General features: G+C 41.9%; 1 protein-coding gene across 1 annotated transcript in view; it reads right to left on the bottom strand.

Moving 5' to 3' along the window:
* Positions 1–15032, bottom strand: part of ptch2 (patched 2) — a 28816-nt gene extending 13784 nt beyond the window's left edge. Inside the window, exons 1-8 of the mRNA XM_031294341.2 lie at positions 14398–15032; positions 12588–12780; positions 3499–3688; positions 3341–3410; positions 3152–3243; positions 750–858; positions 555–641; positions 289–410 (exon numbers count right to left, since the gene is read on the bottom strand). Of these exons, the coding sequence (XP_031150201.2) occupies positions 289–410; positions 555–641; positions 750–858; positions 3152–3243; positions 3341–3410; positions 3499–3688; positions 12588–12780; positions 14398–14544 (1010 nt within the window). The 5' untranslated portion in view covers positions 14545–15032. The remainder of the gene's footprint in view (positions 1–288; positions 411–554; positions 642–749; positions 859–3151; positions 3244–3340; positions 3411–3498; positions 3689–12587; positions 12781–14397) is intronic.
* Positions 15033–23547: the final 8515 nt, after the last annotated feature.

Genomic DNA, 23547 nt, shown 5'->3' with positions numbered 1-23547 from the left:
CAATCATCTTTAATTGGCCTATCTTGGACAGGGGTCATGCAGGAAACCGATCCCTCTCAGTACCAGGCATTCCTAGCATGTGTCTGTTAGGTTATTAAGGGTTACACAGATTCCACAATCACAGCGGCTCACAAGCTGACTGGCTGCCTGCTCAGCTGGCGGTGATCACACAACCCCCTTTACAATCACATCCTCCAGTAAGACAAGAGCAAACCTAAGACATACTCTGTAAAATCCCCTCAAACTGCAGTGTCTCATCTTTCTTTACATGTCCTAATAAATACACACCTCAGAAGAATATCCTGGCTGCTCTTGACCCGCCCTCCCAGGATCAGCTCCTCCTGCCAGTGCATGAACTTCCGACTGAAACCATGGCAACCACCCTGGAGACGCCCAGCAATGTCAGGACTCTGAATGGACGAGCAGCAGAGGAAAAGACAGAAAACCATAGAGAAATATGTTAGGTGCTTTTGTAGTTATGAGTGCTACTTTCATCTACGTACAAATTCTTGTAAATAATGACTGAACTTGACTTCTTATGTGTGAGTTATTACCTCTCCTTGCTCCTTGTTGGGTGCACTGAGAGGGCAGTCAGGGTCTGAGGGGTCTAGACATGGCCTGTTCATGTAGGCATGTCCCACCTAAGGAATCAAACAACGTTATAAAACGTCTCCGTACATGGAAAAAAAGCAAGCAATTTTTCATAAGAGTAGTCCTTCATTCAGTAAGTCTGTATATGTGTGTCCCACCTGGGCTTTGTCCAACATCTCCTTAAATCCTTCCAGGGAGGTGAACTGACTCAGCTCCTCCATCAGCTTGACTGGATCTAGATTCATCCACTGGATATCTGGCATACCCCTGGAGAACAAAGACACACATATGATGAGCATCCGATGACAATAACTTGAAGAAGTAACTGTAAAAATAACTTTTTTCACTGTGTGCCTGCAAGTCTGCATGGCTCTGCATTCCTGCTATTCTTTACTGTGAGCAGAAAAAAACTATGATTCTTTAATTCTCTTTCCCTGGTTGTGCCGGGCTACGCAGGAGGCTAGCTGCAGATATGGGATAAAATGGCGTTTATTATCCTGTTTCACGCTGCCACAATGCCCGCGGAAAAGGCACAGTGGCTGCCTGCTCACTTCCATTCCTCAATGTCCTGCACTGAGTCATAACGATTACCTTTGCCTCTCAAACGTCTTGATAAGGAGGGAGGGAAGGGGTAAGGTTGGGAGGATGGATGGGAGGGATATAGGTGGGGAATAAGAGGAGAAACAAAGGGGGAACTCTCACACTGTTTGTTGTGTGATGTCCACAGACAAATAAACTCAATGCTCAGCCCCACCTGTACCACCATCCTCCTCTTTGAGATGTATTCATAATTTGCTCTATAATAACTTCTATAAATCTACTCTAGTCTATTAAAATGAATGGCTTTCTCATAGTTTTTAAAAAAAAAAAAATGAGTCAATCCACTTTAATAGTATTGACTCCTGGTACTTAAAATTACATAAGCAAAAAAGTAAATAATATGCTACATTATTGGCACGCTTTTGTGATTCAGTGCAAGAAAACACTTAAGATGGACATTTTCTGCATTGAGACAAAGTAAGAAAGAAGACAGACATAAAGAGATGGAAATAAAAGAATCCTAAAGTATCTCAACTCTGGGGCCAAGCTCCCTCCAATGGCTCATGAAGAGAGCTCCTCTCCTGTTCCCACATACCAGGGTCCCTTTTGCTGCTGTTCGCAAAGACACACTCCTTTATCAGCTAGTTTTTGCTTGAGTGAACCGGGCTTGGGCCCTTTTGTTTTTTCATAGATTGCTGCTCTTTGTTCTCTCAAGTTTTCCATCTCTCTCGCTCTCTCTCTCTCTCTCTCTCTCTCTCTCTCTCTCTCTCTCTCTCTCTCACACTCACTATTCCTCACTCTCTTTCCCATACTGCCTCTCTCCCTTTACCCCTTTCTCTCTCTCCATCTCACCCTTCTTTTTTTGCATTTAAAACCAGAGCTGAAGTGAAGCAGAAGCTGAGGGGGACACGGGCCTCAGTGACCACCACAAGTTCCCTTCAGCTCCACTTGAAAAACAAGTAAAGAAAACGATTAATAAATAACAACAGATGCTGAACACTGTGTGATTTACAGCAATCCTTGGAAGACGTGTGAATCATCCAAGACCCCCTTCTCCCTCTCTGCGGCTCACACAAGCCAACCGGGAGATGCTAAGGATGGGAAACTTGTGTTTGTTTCTGTATGTGCTGGCTTGTCATGCAACATACCGCTGTCATCTTGAGACAGAAATATAAACAAATAATTTGTTTGCAAAGGAACATCTGCTATGATCTAAACTATCTTTTATAAACTAAGGACTCAATTGAAATATCAATCCTGACGACCAAAAAAAGCTCTCTTTCAGTGACTCAATTTCTCAAGAGAACTTCGTCCTGAAAAAAGGAGAAGAAAAAAAACCTGAATCCGAAAATGGCCAAATACGCCCAGACTCCACTGTTAACCGTCTTGTAGCCTCTCTCTGTCTTTCTCGAGGGACTTGAGGCATGAATACTGCCCATTTTATTTGTTGGACAACTTGTGAGCTGGGAGCCCGGGGCATTACCATGAGAATGCCGAGTGTTAGCCGTGAGCTGACAAAGCCGGCCCCCCTCCCTCCTCCGGGGCCTCTGCACTGATGGACACTCACTCGTAAACTGAAAGAATGCTTACCATTGTCTGACCCAAAGGGCTCCCCTGCCACCACCGCCGCCGCCTCCCTTCTACCAACCCACCACCCAGTTGCTGCTGCAGCCATCCTCCTCTCTCTCTCTCTCCATCCCTCCCTTGCTGCATCTCTCCCTCACTTTCTCTCTTTGAATTTCTCTGTCAGGACACCCCCCTCCAGTCCCTCTCTGGGCCCTAAAAGAACTCTATTACTGACCGCCGCTGTCAGTCACAGTACCCACTGACAGAATACTGAAAGCCCAACTGTATGTCTCCATCGAGCATGTGTTAAAAGTTACGGACCCCTCCAAAAGCTCTAGTCTGCAAGGCAAGTCAGATGGAAGCAATGACAGCAAAGGGAGAGCCAAGACTTTCAATGAAATGTTTTAATATGCAAAAAGAAAATGTAAGTTGAGTGAAATATTCCAAGACTTACGGTAAATAGGCGGAGCCTCCCTGTAGTTTGGCCCCTTCCCAAAAACAGTCCAATGGGGTGATTATCATACAGGGGAATAGCTTGTCAATCATCTGGGATCAGGAAATAGAAAGGAAGCATGATTAAAGATCTCAAATCATGGAAAATATGTAAATATAGGAATAACAGATCAATTTGCTGTGAACTTACCCTTTCAATCATGACATTTTCTATAATAGGAACTCCTGATTTATAGCATATTTTGTTAAGATCCCACGACCTACAAGAGAGAAAACAATGTTTAATTTACAACTACTTTATTGTCGAGTAGAAACTTTTTCAATATACCATGTCTGTGGTCCACTTACTTTCCAAACAGTGACACCTGGACCTTGCTGGCGGACAGGGCGGCTTCCATGTGAACCAGCAAAGCCTCCTGGGTAAGAATATTGGTGCCCTCTTCTTTGGGGGTCTGGATAAGCATCTGTGAGGTAAATACTGACTCCTCTCCCTGCTTCTCCTTGGTGTAGCGAAGCTCCGTGCTCACTCGACTACCAGCTAGAAAACAAAGAATAAAGGACAAATGAATACCGAGATAGATAGATAGATAGATAGATAGATACTGTATATTAGTCATACATTAGCACAGAATTTCTGACGTACATACTTCATACAAAAGACACACATACCCACACACACATTTGGATCCTATAACAAAGTGTGTAGCACACTAACACAAGAACACACACATATATCGACCAACGCCCTTGGCCCTTGCCAGTGTTGGTTTTGAAGGCACTTCACACAAGCCAGCGTCTGGCCAAGAGAAATGAGTAATACAGCTTCTCATTGGCTCCTTCTGCGAAACAGATGTGTCCTATTCATTTGGAAAACCAACGATCTGATGCCCCAAAACCCTCTGCTACTCTGCTCAGGACAGCAGATATTGATTTATACATGCTGAGTACATGAGAAAAGATCATAATGAGAAGAGAAAAGTTGGTTAAGGGGGATCAGCAAGTGGTGGTGTTGATATGGCACACAAAAGTTGGGAGTAAAAGACATCAAAGAACTTGGAGATACAAGGAGAATGTGAAATAGATTCATAGAGAGAGAGAGATATTAGATGTCAGAGGTGGTGATGAACAAAAAACAGATAGAAGGGGCATGACAAAATAACAGAGAGAGAGAGAGCTATGTTGTGCTGTGCGGTAGACTCCAGCCCCCTAATTACAGGAGGTTGCCCTGAAAAGAGTTTGCCAGCCGGGGGGATCTGTGCCTGTGCCAAGTGGACATGAAACATGCCGCGCTGGATCACAGAGGGCCCGTCTGCCCCTCTCGCTGTCCCACTACATGACAACCCCAGAGAGAGAAAGAGAGGGAGGGAAGGGGGTAGTTTGGAAACAAGGGCTACCTCCTTCTTAATTCTAACTCTCGTCACTCTTTTACTCACTTTCCGTAGGCTGCACTCAATCCTGACTGCATCTATTCCTCTCATACTCTTTATACTCTATATAGCTCCTGCCTCTGTCTTTCTCGGTGTCTATCTCCATCTTTCTTTCTTTCTTTCTTTCTTTCTCTCTTCCCCTCACGCTCTCTGCACCTCCCCCCAGCCTGGAGCAGGCTCCTATAATTGATGGGGAGAAAAGAAAAAACAAACTATTCAGCCTACGCCGCAAAAGTGTGAGATCAGGTTAGAACTTTGGGCCTTAGAGACACAGTCCAATATTTCTTTGCTTTCAAGGTTTTAATTACCTACACAGGGGCTTCAGAATATAAGGACACCTTGTTATTTTGCAGTCATGGGTCTCTTATTTTTTGGAGTGTCTGGCTCAGTGCATCCCAAAAAGAAAAAAAACCCTCAAAATATTCTCTGGATGGATCCTTTGCACATCTGGTCGTACAACAATTTTTAAAGTTGAGACATTTTTAAAAAAGCTTTTATTCCAAGGGAGCCACAACAACAAAAAGAATAATCTCAAGACCTTTGTAGTTGAGAAAATAAAGATGTTTGTTTGACTTTTATTTAACCATTTTCACACTGTCAAGTGCATGTACAAAGAATCTGACTTGGTGTAAAAACGGTGCTTAGAGGTACAGTTCTGCCCGACTCCACCCAGTTTCCTTGCCACACAGATTTCCAATCAAAAAAGGCTACTACAAAATGGAACCCTTTCCGTTCGTGGACCTCTTTGACATCTGTTAAACCTTTTTTGACATTTCGTATGTTAACCTCTGCAGTGTGGGGTTTTGATCCCAACAGGAACTGGGTGGCTCGGAGAGACTCTGGCTCTGTAATTACAGGCCTCCTGAAGTAAATTATAGCTATTTGTGTCTCGTTCCTCCCATCTGGACCACCCAGGCAGACAGTCAGTCCTCTCTCTTCTCTCTCTCTCTTTCTCGCCTTCTCTCCTCAACCCCTGGTCCGGCCCCAACCACCCAACTCTCAGCTTTGCAACTACTCCGCTCAGTTCAGCTCTGCTCAGCTCACCACTCACTCAAGAGGGAACCTTGTCCTTTCTTTTCTTATCTGTCTTTCTTTCTATGTCCTGGGTTCTCTTCTCCTTTAGTCCCTCTTTCTCATTTTCTACTTCATTCTCACTCTTTTTCAATCCCCCCTACCCTCTCCCTGCACTCAGCCTGCGCTCAGCCTGCGCTCCACACAGCCTTAAAGAGACAGTTCCCGAAACATTTCCCACCCTGGGAAGAAAGCGCCTTTGACTGTGGAAACCCAGGGTTTTAACACCTCAGCGGCTGGTAATTTTAGTACATTAGCAATTTTGTAACATAACATGTTTGGCAACATGATAAAAAATGAAAAAGTATTAAAAAAAAAAAGGAATCATAAAATGATCACAACTCCTTCTAAATCACTTCCACAGTTCTGTCATTGGATGTTTTTGAGAAACTCGACCACCATCTTACAAATTTTAGCAAAAAACTCAACTTTGCTGTGTGCAACATCTGAATTCATTTACTAGCTTTACCACTAAAAGCAATTTCACAACAGCTACGCCTTTGGGAAAGTGAAAAGCAATTGAAAAATGTCACAACAAGCCTTGACATGGTTTCATGGCTGTGTACAAATGTAATATGTGTATGAATGTGTGTACATGTGCCTCTGTGTGTGTGTGTGTGTGTGTGTGTGTGTGTGTGTGTGTGTGTACACTGGTTGAAACACTGGACCCTGTCATTTCCTCTCCACCTGACCCTCCAAAAGGCGAACACACAGACTCCCCTAACTTGGTGAAATATGTGTGGCTTCTCACATCTGGCTTCTAGGGCAGAGGCAGGGCCATCTTTAAAGTGCTGTGCTTCAAATGTATTCTATTCTATTCTATGTTGTCTTCGTGGCTTACAGGCCTAGTCCCAGTTCCAGGCCATGATAGGTCAGACCAGGCCACCTTCAAAGTTCAGTGTGGTAGATTAGCTGGATTAGGGGGCCTCTGAAAGGCCCCACGCTGCTATGGAGGAAGACCCAAGACGAAGAGGGCTGAAAGTGACATGTATGCATTTACCTGCTACAAAGTGCATTGGAAGTTACCCTTTCCAGATTTACACGGCATGGTCACATATGAAGTAATGAGTAATGAACAGCCACTTTCTACACAGAACCTCCTTTAATAAAAGATTTAAGGGAAAGAAGAGGACTGGCCTCCACAGAGTAGCAACAATATAAAAAAGACATAAAGCTATCCCTTGGCTGCCATCTTCTATCCATCATTTACTTCTCTACTCTCACAATGTCTTCCAATAGAGGTCCTTTATTTCTTTTGATTTTCAGCAAAGGAGCCAAATGAGAAACTTATTATCCTGGCCTGGAACCCAGCATCACAAGAAAAACCTCCTTTTGTCACATGTGAACTTACCAGAACTTTGGGTCCTCAGCCCAACCCTGCCCTATGGCATTCCCTAGCCAGGGCACCGCCTAAAGCAGGCTGCCCCCAGCAGATGGGCCGTTCCTCCATACAGTCCTTCAGTGCAGCAGCTCCAGACTGAATGCAGACCCTTTTGTCATTCAACCCTTCAATTTCTTTCAGATGTTTCCCAACAAACAGCAGAATAAAATAAAGCAAATGGACCAAAACTTTCCCAGCCTGTAAAACAATGCCAGAACTGGCGGTGGGAGGGTGAGGCTGGGGGCAAGAAAGAGAAGCTGGCACTTTGGTATCTTACCTACAGAAATACAGTGTGTGTGTTTTTGTCTTCACATGCACGCTCTAGCCTATCTGTTCATTAATTGTCAGAGACAGTTGGGTTTTTTGAGTGGGAGAAAATCCTAATTAATGTGTGAACACGAGAAATCAAAATTGATCAGTTTCAATGTGTTTAAATCCTGCAGCTTCCACCATCATGAAAAAAAACACCCTGAGATCACACCTTAAAAACAGTATAAAACAGCGAAAACAACAGGAAAAATCAGTTTCACTTACATTCTATTCAGATGTGCCAGTTGTGTTAGCCACCACACATAAATTTCCACCAGGGTTGGCATTTAGGCACTTTCTATTTCCATATGTATAGGCTTGCCTCTGCTAATTATGCTAATCATGGGCAGAGTTGGCCACTGTGAAAAATAGTCACATTAGACACTCCACTGACCGCTAATACTGCTTAATGTGTGGTTGAAACATACATTCATCCCTGCCTGAAAGGCAAAATTTTTCCACGTTGCTGGTCTCATTCAGACGAGAAATGAATTTATTGAGCCCAAGAACCATTTCTTTTTTCCCTCCCAAGTACCAAGAAAATGTTCAGCCTTTCTCCCTCTCCCTTTACTTTTTATACGTTCATGGTGTAAAGACAGAGGCAAAATGGTGCAAACTTGAAGGTGACTGGTGCCACTTTATTTCACGCAGACCAAAGACATAGGTTGCTCTTCAGCTAGGAAAGAAAGGGTGCCACACTATATTGATTGAGTTTTCCTTATTTTCAACTGCATTGCACCCTTTCTCAGTACTTTGCATTCAATGTTGCAAAGACTGACAGTCCGGTGCCCTTTTTATAAAAGCGTTGGCACCAAAAACAGTATAAAGATATGTTTGAAATTACCACGGTAAATGTGGCCACATGATGAATACTTTTGTTTTAAAATTGCTGCTTCAAAAAGACAGGTAGGGAGCAGTCTGTGTGTTTCCTATATCACGAAGACCATGTGTCTATAATATGTATCTATAGCTGCTCAATGTGTGTTTATTTGTTGGAGGGTGGTCCTGGTCTGACTGTTAAAGAGTGTGTGTGTGTGTGTGTGTGTGTGTGTGTGTGTGTGTGTGTGTGTGTGTGTGTGGGGTGCTGAAAAAGGGGATGGAATGAGGGAGACCTGGATTGAAGGATGGCGGGAAGGGGGGTGAAATAAACATTTAGAAGTGACCCAGGTTGACTCTGGTCTTGTTTGTTCTCTCTACCAGTGAGGTCCTGGGCCCTGAGCGCTGGGAGTTTATTTATCTAGCTGGGGCACCACCTCGCGCTATTCACCTCCAATAATGCCTCATAGAGCTCCCTTTCTCTGTCTGAACTGGGGCGCTGTGTGCGCTCCGATGAATTATAGCATTTACCTGCTGTGCTGCTCTGAGGTTTGTTTAGAAAAACTGCTCCAAACGCCGAAATGCCCACGTGTGTATTCGCTCGTTTACGCAAACTCAGATGTCTTTTCTCTCATCCAGGCTCTCTTTTAATCAATCTGTTTCTTGGTCTGATTCATTGATAGCTGGCTAAGCTAGCACTTCAGTCTCTATGCATTCATGCAATGTGGACTGTATATGGTCTTTACCTCCCCTTTTCCTATCCTCTTTCTACATGGCCTCTTTATGGGACATGTGGTGCGCCTGCTATCCGGATAGGCCCTGTCTCACTGCACTCATATTTGGACAGCTTGAGTCTGTGTACATGTCTGTCATGCATCACCCAAACTTTGCCAAGAAGGATGAGTTTAGTTAATGTAAGAGTAAACACCACCACTTTTACATGGAGGCCATTTCTTTCCTCTCTTTTCCCAAACAAGCTTTTCAAATGGGCCTTTGTAAAAGGGGAATAATCGGAGCTGAAATGTCTTACCATATAAGACTTAAAACAATTATACACATTGCAAAATGAAATCAGATTTGAGTAAAAAATTCAAGCTTAAGCAAGCAACTTGTCTCTCATACAAACCCAAACTCTCACGGTCCTTTATGGTGGAAGCACGACATGCCTCAGACAGTCTCACACTTCATGTTTGTTCAAGTAAGACAAGGGAAGGCAAAATAAAAACGGCGAAAAAAGGTGTCAGCTAGCTGTAAACCTTCCTCCCTGTTCCTGCCCCAACCCCCAATGTCTGCTCTCATCCTTCTCTTCTTCCTGCACCTCTTTTTACGATCTCTCGCTCTCTTTTCTGCTTGTGGACAACACAACACCCAGACTGGGTCACACGTTGCTCAGCTCACACCAACTTTCCCACTCTCAAAGGTGGGAAGGCTGTATAATAAACATAAATCATATAGAATAATGTATGTTTACAGTATGCAAAGCTTCATTTACAGAGAAATAACAGAAATGGTGAAATTATATAAATATAATGTAATCCAGGCACTTTTAAATCATATATGATGCTGAAGAAATAATGAAAACATCTTCACATAGTGTCCATCAATGTCATATTGTCCTCAGGTGTACACACTTTCCAAACAAATATGCTACTCTGTGATACAACGTTTAAAACACAGCTTGTTAAACAAGACCTGCGTTAATAAATGAAGGTATTTTGATGGGTGATGTCTGTCTCAAATTCTCTCAGTCACTGAGCAGTAAACCAGAAATAGTCCTTAATCCCCCAGTCAGACTAAACACCCTGATACTGTGGTTGATTCTTACCTATACAGGTGTGAGGACTGAAGGCATGATTAACCCTTGTACTCTTTTGTTGCCCCCCCCCCTCCCCCCCGCAAATGCACAAGTATCCTTAAGGCAAACAGAAATGATAGGAAATAAAGAAATAAAGGCTGTATACAGTGGAGGTATATTTGCTTTGCAGCGCAGGTACGCATAGCAGAGACACTAACTTTACCGACCTCCCTGTCTACTCTCTCTAGACAGACTCCACTGCTGTGCTCTGCTTCACACTGTTTTGGAGTAGGAGGGGAGGAAGCAATTAAAAAAGCCCTGGTGGCCTGACTTCACAGAGCAGGCAGACAGACAGGTAGAAATGTAAACAGCCATACACAAAGCATAGGCAGACAGACGGGCACGCAGTCAGGAAATTCTGGCAGGCAGACAGACGGCTGGGCAGGGTGTACACACTAAAGGTGGCCAAGATGACAAGTGTGTGTGTTTGTGTCCTATGTGTGAGTAGTGCGCGGGCGGCCTCTAGTATGCCCCTTACACATTCACACACACACACACACACACACACACACACACACACACACACACACATATACAGCTCACACCATGTTGGCAGTGTTAACACATACGGTGTCAATTCACAGCTAGTTTATTCTGAACAAATGAGGATACAAGTGGGAAAGCTTTGTTTGTGCTGCAATCTGGAAGACCCATTACATTGCATTAGAAATGTAATTTCTTCTAAGTTAAGAAATATGCACAGAAACAGTACAACAAAACTTAAAAACTAATGTAGAAAAAAGATACCCTTAATATGAAATCAGCTGCTTATTTTAGAGAGAGAGAGAGAGAGAGAGAGAGAGAGAGAGAGAGAGAGAGAGAGAGAGAGAGAGAGAGAGAACTAACCTCTCCTTGTTACCGAACCACTTTACTCTCCATTGAGGCCCTAGCAGCTTTGTCAATGGGCTATTGGTGGAAACAAGGCAGGCAGAAACTTTAGAAACATGGCCACGGCCTCTTAAAGGCACAGCATTCCTTTTCAGCACCCCCCTGTTCAACTCTCTCAATCCCACAGCAAAACAACTGGCACACAAACATCTAAACATCTCCTTTAAGAGATGGATCTGCCAATTAGCTCAAGAGGTAATCCTGAAGCTTTACACTAACCATAATGAAACCAAAGAAAAAAGAGACTGTGGAAATGCAAACTCTTGCTTTTGTTGAAAATGAAGGCTTTTGTAGCATCAAGCTAATCATTTCAGTGACTACATTTACACAAGATTGTTTTTTTTTTAATTGTCCCTGATACAGGAACTTATTTAAATTCCTGTGTAAGTGAAGCGCACAGCCTCAAAACACTTCTCCTGACACCAGCAGCGTGTGATTTCTCAAACACCTCCACACAGCTCCCGTGGGAGCCGCCTGTCCCCGTCCTCTAGTGACATGGTGGGCTTAAAAAACCCCATAGAGTCTGTTTATATTCACCAACTGCTGTAGCACTTTTAGAGTGTGCAAAACAGGTGGGTAAACTTCAGCTGCATTCACTTATATTTTTTCTTCTTGCGAGGAGGAGGGAGGGGGTTTTAGGGAGGTGGTGCCTGCTTGCCTGCCTGCCTGCTTGCCTCTTGTTGAATGGAATCCAAGAATAGTTAGAGACCACACAGGGAGCCGAGGGGGGAGGGGTCAGATCCCTCAAAGATGGCTAACCATTCACACAGTCCATCTGCTGCGGGGATCAGCCCCGGCACTGAAAGCCTGGGGGTTTAAAAGGAATTTGGCCAGTGTGAAAAACCAAATAAAGCTGCATCTACCCCTGTAAATGTACAGATAACCTGAATCTAAAAATGCACAGAAAGATTGGAGAAGAGAGCACTGTCCAATCTAAAGTTTTGTGAGTCAGCATAGAATCACAAACAGAGTTATGTCTAAAGGACAAGCGACAGATAGTCAGCGTCTGTATGACAGAAGAGGGAGATAGACTATTGTAATGCAGTCGTGTGTTTGGGTTTCTTAGGTACAGTGTGACTTTTTAAGACATGAACAGACATGAGCGAACAACACTGAGAACACTGTAGAATACAACATACACTATATTCCCCATCCACAACACACAGGAAACAGAGACATGGACTACTATGCAAAAGGAAGTTAATACTTCATCTACAAGCTATTTGGTTCAAGTATTCCTTCTATACAGTGATGACAGTGTTGACAATTCTAATTCTAACAGACAAACATAAAAACAACTTGAAACCAGCTCCTCCTTATCTTATTCCTTGATTTTGGCCAGTAAAGCAGTAAGTCTATCAGTCACTGAACAACTAGTGCCCTCCCATGGCACAGAGATGACTAATCATGGCCACCCTGCATCTTCCCACCAGCCACTGTTGTCATTCAACCTCCACTTAAACCCAGTGGGAAAAACAAGCTTGTCAAAATGTACAAACTACCCTCAGCTGACTCTTCTGAACAAAAAGTCCAGTAAATCCAACCATGGAAACTAAGACCGAAACTCACAGAACGATGCCACCTGAAGGATATGTGATGTAGTATTTGTGTGCAAAACAGTAACAACACCAGAGTCTGCTGCTTCATAAGAACATTGCGTAAAGGATCAATGGAAATCTCTCAAACTCACCTTCCACCCATAGCTGTTCGATGTCCGTTTCGATGGCTGCGACTCGGAGTCCCACAGACAGAGCCCCGAATACTAAGAGTCCAATAAAGAGGACCTTCCCACAGTGCCTCTGGATGTGGCAGCCCAGAGAGAACAGGAGGGCCTGGAACCTCGCCCGGATCCACAGAGGAGCTTTCTGACCTACCGCCTTCCCCTAGTTCGAAGCAGGAGGGAGGGCGGGAAAAAGGACAGAGTTAATATCACTATGTTACCACACATAAATAATGCATCATTGCACAACTCTCCACAAAGGCAGGTGTATCAAGTGTGAAGAATGTCTGAAGCATAATGACAATTTACACCCAAGACACTGGATAACACATGCATCTGTATTCAGAGAGTCTTTCTGTGGAATTTAAGGTGACACTTTGTATAACATGGTGTCAAGGTGCTAACTAGCTAACCACAGATTTGATGCCAGTGCTGTCCTACCAACAGTGTGTGAGCTGCTAAAACCTCATACCCGGGACAGGATCTCCCATGACACATCACATCTGAGATTATTTAATCTGCACAGTTGTGGCAATGATTTGTACTAATGTTAAGTATTCGGGGGAAACTAGTTCCTAACAGTTTAAACGTACAGAGTCAAGAGAAACAGCATTGAAAAAGAGCTTAAAAAAAACACAATTTTCATCAATACAGAACAAACCCAGGACTTAATGGAAGCTACCGTAATTGTAAAAACTCAGAATATAGTTGCAGTTGAAGCCTTATCAACCTTATCGAAAAGGTGTCACTCTATATGAGACACCTTCTTTAGTGAGAATGCAATACTTAAAGCTATCACCATACAGTATGTGTACTGCTGTTGAACAGTATATTGGTGGTTAAGTGTTTTTATTCTCCAACTATTTGGGTAAGTGGAAGCATTGTTCAATCACTTGTCGCATGAGTCTAAACTAATACTAACAAAATGAGCTGGTGATAAATAAAGTTTTAGCTGACATCTATTTCCTCGTAATCTACAGTTTTTTTTTCCTCTAATTTGTAAAATATCTGTTAGAATCTCGACTTTAGGGCGAACCATTCAGTTCCTGTGCTACAAATGTCACTGCTGCAGACGACATTGCATTGGTGTTGTGGTTTCTCTCAGCAGTGCTGAAACACGTCCAAGCATCCGGGCGGTCCAAAGATGCTTTGTCAGATCAAACTCAATCAGTGAATTCCTTTACAGGACCCACCACATTTCCAAACAGACCCCGGGCCAGTGCGCTCTCCGCTGCCTGCACAAAGCCAAAAACACGCACAACACGACCGGGATATGGGAACAAACCCTCACTCACTCCCTCCCGTTGGCTTTAGCAACATAAATGAATGGGAGCCTGGTGTCCATTCAAACAAACAGCAAAGTTAACAAGCTGCCAAATACAAACCACAAATTTATTCAAGAGAGTTCCCAATGTGTCATGCGAGCTCGGACTTGAAAGAGGTTTTGTTGCATTAATCATAACACTTCTGTTGTCTAGCCTATATTTTACCTTCTGATGACAATTTCTATACTTTTTTTCTTTCGCTAAATGATAAAGAGTTAAAGTGAAAGACTCCTGATTGCACTGTCGTCTCCCTCGGAGGAGCTCTGCTGGTCCTCCGGACCCCGGTTTGGGAGCTGCTGCTTCAGCCTACCCTACATTCCCACATGCGCCCTCAACTCACGATTAGATCAGGGCTAAATCAAAAGCTGCCTTTGAAGACTTTTCATTCATATTTGCCGACTGAATGAAAGCTGCCTTCATAGTAAATCCACACTATACTGCGAGCATTGTATCACCTTTGAGATCTGTTTAAGTGCGAAAGCAGCGTGGCAGTAGCTGGGTCTCCGGAGTACGTCTGGATTCGCAGGCTGCTGGGAGCGCGTATAACTCGGGGGTAAATCTCCATAGACGCTGGCCCCTGGGACCCCGCGATCCGAGGCCATAGTCCAAAGAGGGTGAACAGGGCGCAGAGCGAAGCGACAGAGAATCGGTGCGAGTTCAGAAAAAACGACAATAATCCAACATAGAAGAGGAGCGCATCCAGCACCGCCGGCGACAAATTAGAGAGACGTGTTCTAGTCTTCCTTGGAGCCAAACAAGTCTCGAAACTCCATCCCAACATTATGCGCCGAAATCCGTATAAATCCTTCAGTCTTCATTCGTCCCGGTAGTTTATGAAACGACGTCTCAGAGAGGAGTAGTAGTTGTAGTAGCTAGTAGTAGTAGTAGTAGTAGTAGTAGCCTATGTCTGAGCCGTCCGTGTCAAGTCTAACTCCGATCCCGTAGCGGTAACATTTGGAGAAGTTCGCCTCTCGGCAAATCCTGAAAAGGGAGGTTTGATGGAAAAGTGCTCCGGCTCCCATTGGCCAAGGAAGAGGCAAATTACTTTGCAAACATCGCCTATTATTAGCTGCTAAGCAACAGCTCACCAAAGTGGAGAGAGAGGGGGACCACCCAGGCTGCTGCTGCCTGGGCTGGAGGGAGGGGAGGAGGACGGGGGAGGAGGAGGGGTAGGGAGAGAGGAACTCTTTCAATAAACTCTGCACAGCCGCGCACGCACCTACGCACGTACGCACACACGCGCGCGCGCACTCACGCACACAGCTTGCTGCCTGCCCGCCTCACTTGCTCTGTGAACATTATTCCCAGTGGCCGGGCCCTCCAGTTTGTAAGATGCAATCGCACATGCCATCTATTGCTATCACAGCCACGCACGCACGCACGCACGCATACACACGGTGTTTCTGTTTCATCAGCAAAGGACAATCAGTGAAAGAAAAAAAAAAAAAGAATTTGATTCAGCTTTTTAGACAAGAATGTAAACATGTGATTCACTTTTTTTTTGTATGGGAGAATTACACGTCTTTCAGCACTTTTCATATCACTTTAGGCCATCTTTTGGAGCCTCACATTTGTTACAGAACACACCCCAAAAGACTTGTTTTACCCTCTCGTCTTTGCTGCCAGTGCAGTGTGTTATAGGCAGCTGTGAGAAGAAGTGTGCGTGTAGGTTTTTAGCACGAACAGCTGTAACCTCAACTCTTGTGGCCTAAAGCTTCTAAAAGTAGGTTGATAGGCCTTCTTACACCCTAGAAAATAGAACCACACCTTGGAGCTGCCTGGTTCAGTGTGACACCCTTATCTCTGTGGAGACTTTTGGAACGTTTCCATGTCTTGCAATGCATGATTTCATGAGTTCAGAGAGCAGTTCACCTAAGAACAACATTTGAAAATGAAAGAAATAGACAGTAAGACTGAAAGAAAGAAAGGGGGTTCTCAGACCTGATTGTTTCTAATCTCTCAGAGGGAAAAAAAATAGGTTAAGGAGTGTCTTGGTGGCTTGCTAATGTAAGCACCCATTGGCCCCACTCATGACAGTATGGGGGTGAAGAAGAAACACTTAACCAAATTACATTCTCTGCCTAAACACCAACCTGTGCTGCTGTGTAGAACATGTGTCAGGTGGCTGGTGCTAATTTGAGGCCTTTTGGGCGATTGTAAAACAATTTGAATCTGAAGTAAAGCAATTTGAATGTAGGTGTCGGTGCTCTAAGCTCATTCTGTTTGTGACAGCTACAGTAGGTGCACGTTCATTCGAATCCATTATGTCCATCATCACTGTTTACATGCATGGAGACAAAGGACACGAGAAACAGATTGTGGATGTGCGCTAATGTTACTGTTATAAGGACTGGGGATCAGCATTGTGTCTATTTAATGTAGTGCTTCATCAGGAAAAGAAGTAAGGAAGTAGATAATAATTAAATATTTATAAATACTGTAGTCGTGCAATGACAAAATGAAGTCAGCTTCCCTGACAGTTCTCTTTCACCCAAAATTGTTTTTTTTTTTTTTTACACTCAGTGTCTAAGATGAATTGAAATGATTTTGAGATCATATCTGGGTCTGCACATAATGATTATTTTTTATTAGTGAATAATCTGTCAATATTTTTTTCCGATTGATTTAATTAATAACGTCTACTCCATAAAATGTCAGAGCAAAGTAGAAAATATCTATAACGAGATCTCAAAGCTCAATGTGGCAGTCCAACACTCCAAAATCCAAAGATATACAATTTACAATGACAAAACAAGAAAAAGAAAGTCTATATGTTTAAAATAAAATGCACAAGCTTTATATGTTTGTATTTTGTCTTACCTTCACAGATTTTATACAACGTTATACTTACATAACATGTTCTTGATATTGTTGTATAGTACACCATATATACTTTATTTGACATGTTTGTCTAGTACTTAAATACTTAAAGTATTACATACCAAGCTACTGTATATCCAACATGTTGTGAAAGTTGTATGAAAGTGACTGTCAGGATGAAAATGATGATGTTCATGAACTGAACATATTGTACATTTTTAAATTGACATCCATAAAGAGTTAAACAACAGTGTCCAACATGATATGCAGATGACGTAATTCTACCAATATTCAAATCAAAATAATTGTTAATGAACTAGGTACAGTTACTCAAGCCCTGCACTTAAGTATAATTTTGAGGTATTGTACTTTACGCATATTATGCTACTTTATACTTTTACCCCACAACATTTCAGAGGTAAATATTGCCCTCTTTACTCATTTCAGCTGAGTAAAAAGCAGCTTTCTATACTAGTTACTTTGAATATTAGAATATAAAAAACATGATAAGCCTATATAATAGAAAGTGTTGTTATAGATTAGGCTGATTAAACTATATAAAATAGTTCAAATGAGCTCTACCTCAAATAACTACAACAATAAAATGCTACTTACACATTGATGTATTAGTATTAACAATCTAACGATACACTATAACAGGGGTCAAGTACTTTTACTTTGATGCTTTGAGTACATTTTGGTGATAATACTTAAAGGTCCGGTGTGTAACATGTTTAGCTGAGAGAGTTGATTGTGATATATGATCTCAATGCTAGATGGGAGAAATTCCTACACATTGGACCTTTAAATAAGGTTGTGAATGCAGGAGTTTTACTTGTAGGCTAATGATTTTTTTTTCTTTTGTTGTATTGGTACTTTTATATAAGTGAGGGGTCCGAATACTTCTTCAACCACTGTTCACAATCATTATAAAATAAATTATGATAAAGCTCTAAATTATTTTGTTTGCGTTTACTTCAAAAGTGGGATTTTGTTCACTGAAACATGTCAGAGTAAAGACCACAAGTCACCAGTCTGGCAAAATAATCAAACATTTCTTAGAAGTTGGGCTATTAAATAAATTAAAAGGCTGTGCAACTCATTCATTATCATTATCATCAACTCAGTCATTATCTCATTATCTATCACTACCTCTTTTAACTTTTTATTTCAGATCTTCATTTTATTCGGCGTTCCTATACTCTACTCTTCTATATTATACTATAAATAAATAAATGTGGGCAGAAATAGGCAATATTACATTTTAACACTAAGTCTTTGGTTAGAAAAAAGCAACACAGATGCAGCTAAAGATGCAGTTTTAAAGCCTTACATGTCTAAAAGAAATAATAGTGGAGTCAAGCTTTTCTACTGGTCTCCTCAAATCTCTTGGTTTATCTTGGATAAACAGGATGTATCCACTGACTGCATCAGTCTATCTATTCACGTGGAACGTATATCACAGATACTGTTGTAAACTTGTCATTTACCACCACACCACAGCTCTCTGTGGCAGTTAAATGATACACAGGTCTACATATCTATACAAACATACCTCTTCACCCATCTGTCCAAATGAAGGCGACCATACATTCTTGTAACCCGCTCATGTTTCTGTAGTGGCACTGGTTAGGCCTGGGTTTTTTTCTGCTTTGCTGGAACTGGGTAAAGTTTGCCTGGACTGGGTTGGGTCGGGTTGAGTGGTAGAGGGAAACAGGCAGCTGGAAATGGGAGCTAATGTGGAATGTGAGGAATTGGGTTGTGTAGTAGGGGGCCCCTTCAAGCCTAACAAACTCAGGGAGGTCCGAGGCCTGGTCTGGAGGCCTTGGATAAATAAACCATCTGAGATGACCATGCGCTGTACAGATATCTGCCATCACACTGCCCCGGCCTCCAAACACAAACCGCCCAAGCCTTCTCTCCCTCCTTCCCTTCTCCATGTCCTGTGTCCCACATGGTCCCTCTCCCTCCATCCCTCCCTCCCTCCTTCCCTCTCTTTATCTCCTCTACATTTTTGCCTTTATTTGACAGATGAAATGGGGGAGAGAGAGAGGGGTATGACATGCAATAAAGGCCCAGAGGCTGGAATCGAACCCAGGACGTTGTGGTTATGGCATGCAATATAACCGCTCAGCTACCTCTGCCTTTTATTTCTGATTTATTCTTAACACCTTCATCTTTCCCCTCTGTTTCATCTGCTTCTCTACTCCTGCTCTTCCTCCTTCCTCCCCCCCCTATCTCCATTCCTCTGTTTCATGTCTCCCCAGTGATTCCATCCATCCATCCGTTCATCCATGCATGCATGGCTGGCTGTCCGTCCGGGGTTCTGTATGTGCTATAGGCAGAGCTACGGAACCGCTCTGGCACTCAGCCGTCTCACAACAGCCGAGACGCCCAGGGTTCAGGCCCAGAGAGTGTTTATTTATCGAAGAGAGAGGCAGTGAGACTGCTCATGACTACATTTCTTCTTTTTCTCTCATGAGAAGTAAGTAAAGATGGATGAGTGAGTAGAATAAAAGAGGGATCAAATATGTGAATACTGTCGTTTTTTACTGGAGCAATAGAGATAGTCACAGTAGAAGTGAGATTACAAATGCAATCATAAAAGATATTATGGGATATGACATTTCAAACAACAGTGCTGTGTATCTGGGGAACATTGAGGAGGTTCCACAAGGAGGAGGCAGATATTCCCAAGAAAGGAATTATCTTTGACAGAAATTTGAAACAAGATGCCAAACAAGTAACTTAACTGATTTAATAAGGAAAAATTGGAAATATATTGTATATAATACATGTCTGAGTACCTACGTGACAACTGTTTGTTGTATGTTATATATATTTGTACTATTGTCACATGTTCATGGTGGCATAAAAAAGTAGAGCGGTGAAAATCCAACTTTTACTTTAAAACGTTATATCAGAAGTAGTTATCTTTTAAAGCCTAAAGGGGAAAGCACCCTTTTAATGTTAGTCCTTTCTGTCTTAATGAGCTGTAGTGTGATATCAATGTGTCCTCATAGATAGTCCCTGGCACAAACAGCTATCGCACATAATTATAGTCAAAGATATATAAGAGAACCTTTATACACTCGCCCATTAATTGTCTAAATGACAAAAAAAAAGACTTAAAGTTCAGAAGCTGTGTCTACACATACGAGAAAGTCAGACAGGAGGAATGAGAGCTACACACGGTTATAAAGCTTTTACATCCTAAATATAAGGCTGAGCTAGACTTACTATATATAGAAAACTAATCTGGCCCCAAAAATCTAAAAAAGAAAGAAAAGATGTTTGATGCAGGTCTGGATCAAAGATAAAGACCCTATTAACATTATACAATCACTGAGCATTCTAAAGGTGATTGAGGGCATATAATAATCATTTTTCTACCCTCTCATTACACCCTGTGTATACCTATCTATGTGTGAGGGCAATTTACAGCAATTTCATTATGCTGTAAACATCTTAAAAGCATATAACTAAAGAGCATCACATCTAGCTCTTAAAAAAAGACTGAAATATAACAAAAAGGGAACAAATCCCAAACACATTTCGGGTCAAGGCTAATCCAAATGAACAAATCATTTTCATGATAACCAAACAAAATATTTGGCTATGGGCCGGCAGACTAGACAAACAAAGCTGTTCGAAAAACACACAAAGAGTTTCTGTGATTTGATGATGGGAAAAAATACACGCCATGTTTCCGATGAACCGAAACCTTTTTTCAGTCATAAAACATTTTCATTTCGGTTGTTTGATTTAAAGTTCACAAAGTCATCTTGCACATTGTTGGGAAAACCCATAAGAGGTTTTTCAACTTTACTAGTCTATAATATACATATATATATATATATACATACATACATACATATATATATATATATATAAAAAACATGTTCCTCAGATATCAATGAAAAGGCAAAAAGTTGCCCGGTAGCAGAGAGACACTTTCTGCATTGAGCACTTCTGTCAGTCTCAGAGCAGAGTCGGAGCTGCCACCCACAGTCTCACACAAGATTAATTATGATAATGCATTTCTTTACCCCTTTGTCATCGTAATGAATGGTTGCCTTTCTGGGGGAAAAACACACAAAACACAGAGAGAGACAGAGAAACACACTTTTCTTTAAGTCTTTGTTGGTGCGGTTGTAACAGAGGTATTGTCAGACGCAGCTAGCAGGTGGTAATGCAAACTCAGACCTGTAGTTTTAAAAGAAAGCACAGAACCTCACTATTGTATGTGTGTGTGTGTGTGTGTGTGTGTATATGTAAGTATATGTGAGCAAACGATGAAACGATATAGCTTTTCAAAAAAGCCTTGCAATATTGTGATTAGTTACAAATGGAAAAGCTCCAATCCAAATGCTTTGAGACAACATACAGCTGTCTTTTTATGCACAGAAATACATTTTTGAAGAACTGCAGTAGGAAAGTAGGAAAATTAGCCTTTTGTTTTTATAACACAGGAACTTTCTTTAACCATTTTTTTTCTTCTTATCTCTTACATTAATAATATGACATATATAATAGCTTGCAATTCAGGAATCACTCAATTCTAAACATCTCTTGTATCCATTTAGCTCATGACTAGTAGCCTTGGTGTGAAATTGAGCAGTTTAAAGTGATTTTAAGGGAAAGTGATTGTAGAATGACAAAAATCATAATTGGATGTTTGAGATAGAAAAAAAGTTTATTTTTAATGATTTGGAAAAGCCAATCTGTTTGCAGTTACAGCTGTAGTTATGTTATAAACATTCTAACTAATGAGATTAAAAGAAAAAGGTCACCTGTGGGTGTAAAACAGTTCAGTCTTTTGCTTTGTCCTGTGATTTTACGGCAAAAGCAATTTAAGATGTGATCGCAATCAACCACCCAGTCAATGTTTAGTTAATTAGCTGGGGGCCTCCACAGTGACAGACAGGGATATCTGGCTTAGTGTGCGTGTGTGCTTGTGTGTGTGTGTGTGTGTGTGTGTGTGTGTGTGTGTAAGGCATGTCACTGAGGTTGTTTTCCCATACATGGGTTCTGTGTCTCCACACACACACACTCTTTGTTGGCTGAGCAATAACAGCAACTGTTGTATCTCTAAAGCTTGTAAAAAGAGTGTTTGTGTGCAAGTATTCAGATGTTTAAGTTAGAGATGGGGTGTTGTTGGTGTGTCTGCATGTGTGTGTGTGTGATGGGGGGGGTAGCATCTTGAAAGGTAATGTGCGGAGAAAAAAAAAGGAGGGAGGAAATTCATTTGTGGCCGGAGAACACAGAAGACAAATTGAGGAAGTGTTGTGCTAATGTGTAGGGGTCAGCAGCAAACACACACAGGTTTCTGACTGACTGCCACTTGGGTGGCCTGCTCTCTCTCCTCTCTCTCTCTGTCTCTCTCTGTCTGTCTCTCGCTCACCCACGATCAGCCCTCAAGCCATGAAGCCACCCAGCTACTCAGCCAACCCCCCAACCCGGAGCTCAGACTCCACCCCACCTCTCTGTGCATCTGGGTATGACTATGTATCGCACATTTTTTCTCCACCATCCATCCAATCCGTCTAGGGGTATGGATCTTTTTCTATTTCCCACCCTTAGGGTTCCACGGAAGCAAAAGCAAGACATCATGTGTTCGCAGAGGATGTCTAAGAGACCAGCATGTGTGAAGGCGCTCAACATGTTCACATTTTAGCCCTGAACACACGTTTGTCCCTTTTTGTTTCCCCTTATTTATCTTTGAATGTTAAAACCATCTAATTCCACGCAGATGACTATCTCATATTCATATACAAGTCCCCTAAATTCCAACATGAAACATCTGGTATCTTTGAAATTTATGGGATCCCCATTAAAATGTTTGGGTGCAAAGGTTTGAGTTTGTAATGACAAGTTGCTTTAGGGGGATTATCTTCAACTGGAAAAAGTAAAAGAAACCAAACTATTTGGTTGCACATTTTCTGTTCCTAAATGGTGTTATTTGGTTGTTTCTTAGTTCACATCTCACTTCATAAATCAAAGTTGTGAAAGGTAAAACACTTCCTCCCCAACTTTATCAACTTTCACAGACTTTACTTTGGACAGTCTTCACAGTAGCTTCTTCCTCAGTGGAAAGTAGTTCCAATAAAAACTATTGCCAGACATTTGGATCTTTAGATTATCAAGAATTAGGGCTGGGCGATATGGAGAAAATCAAATATCACGATATTTTTGACCAAATACCTCGATATCGATACCGCAACGATATTGTAGTGTTGACTATTGGTGCTTTCACAAAATATTTACACAATAAGATTTTTGATAAATAATCATCAGTAATGTGGATATAATGACTAAGTGGGTAAAGGCAAATAATAGAACAGTTACAACAGTCTGGTCAGTAGCAGCCTTTAAAACCAGGAAAAGACAAGACTTATGCCATATAACAATATTAAGATATCCAAAATCTAAGACGATATATAGTCTCATATCACGATATCAATATAATATCGATATATTGCCCAGCTCTATCAAGAATAACTTGAACTTTTGAAAAACCCATGTTTGCACATCATTTTTCAACACGTTGTGCACCACAAACAAAATTCCATTCACCTCCATTGTAGTGAGGTTGGGCCCAGAGGCCAATATCTCAGAACGGTGGCCCATATAACGAAATATGTCACGGCCAGAAACCACTTGTGATAAGTGGAGAAATGCTTATGCTAATGCTTAATGTGATTTGGGAAAACTGACCCTTTAAACTACTAACCAACCAGCTGGATTTTATTTAGAAAACTATGTTTTTGGAGGTGCATGTGAGA

The sequence above is a fragment of the Sander lucioperca genome, chromosome 9 (assembly GCF_008315115.2).
Source record: "Sander lucioperca isolate FBNREF2018 chromosome 9, SLUC_FBN_1.2, whole genome shotgun sequence".
NCBI lineage: Eukaryota > Metazoa > Chordata > Actinopteri > Perciformes > Percidae > Sander > Sander lucioperca.
Note: the sequence above shows the minus strand (reverse complement) of the source record. Positions and strands in the feature narration are given on the sequence as shown.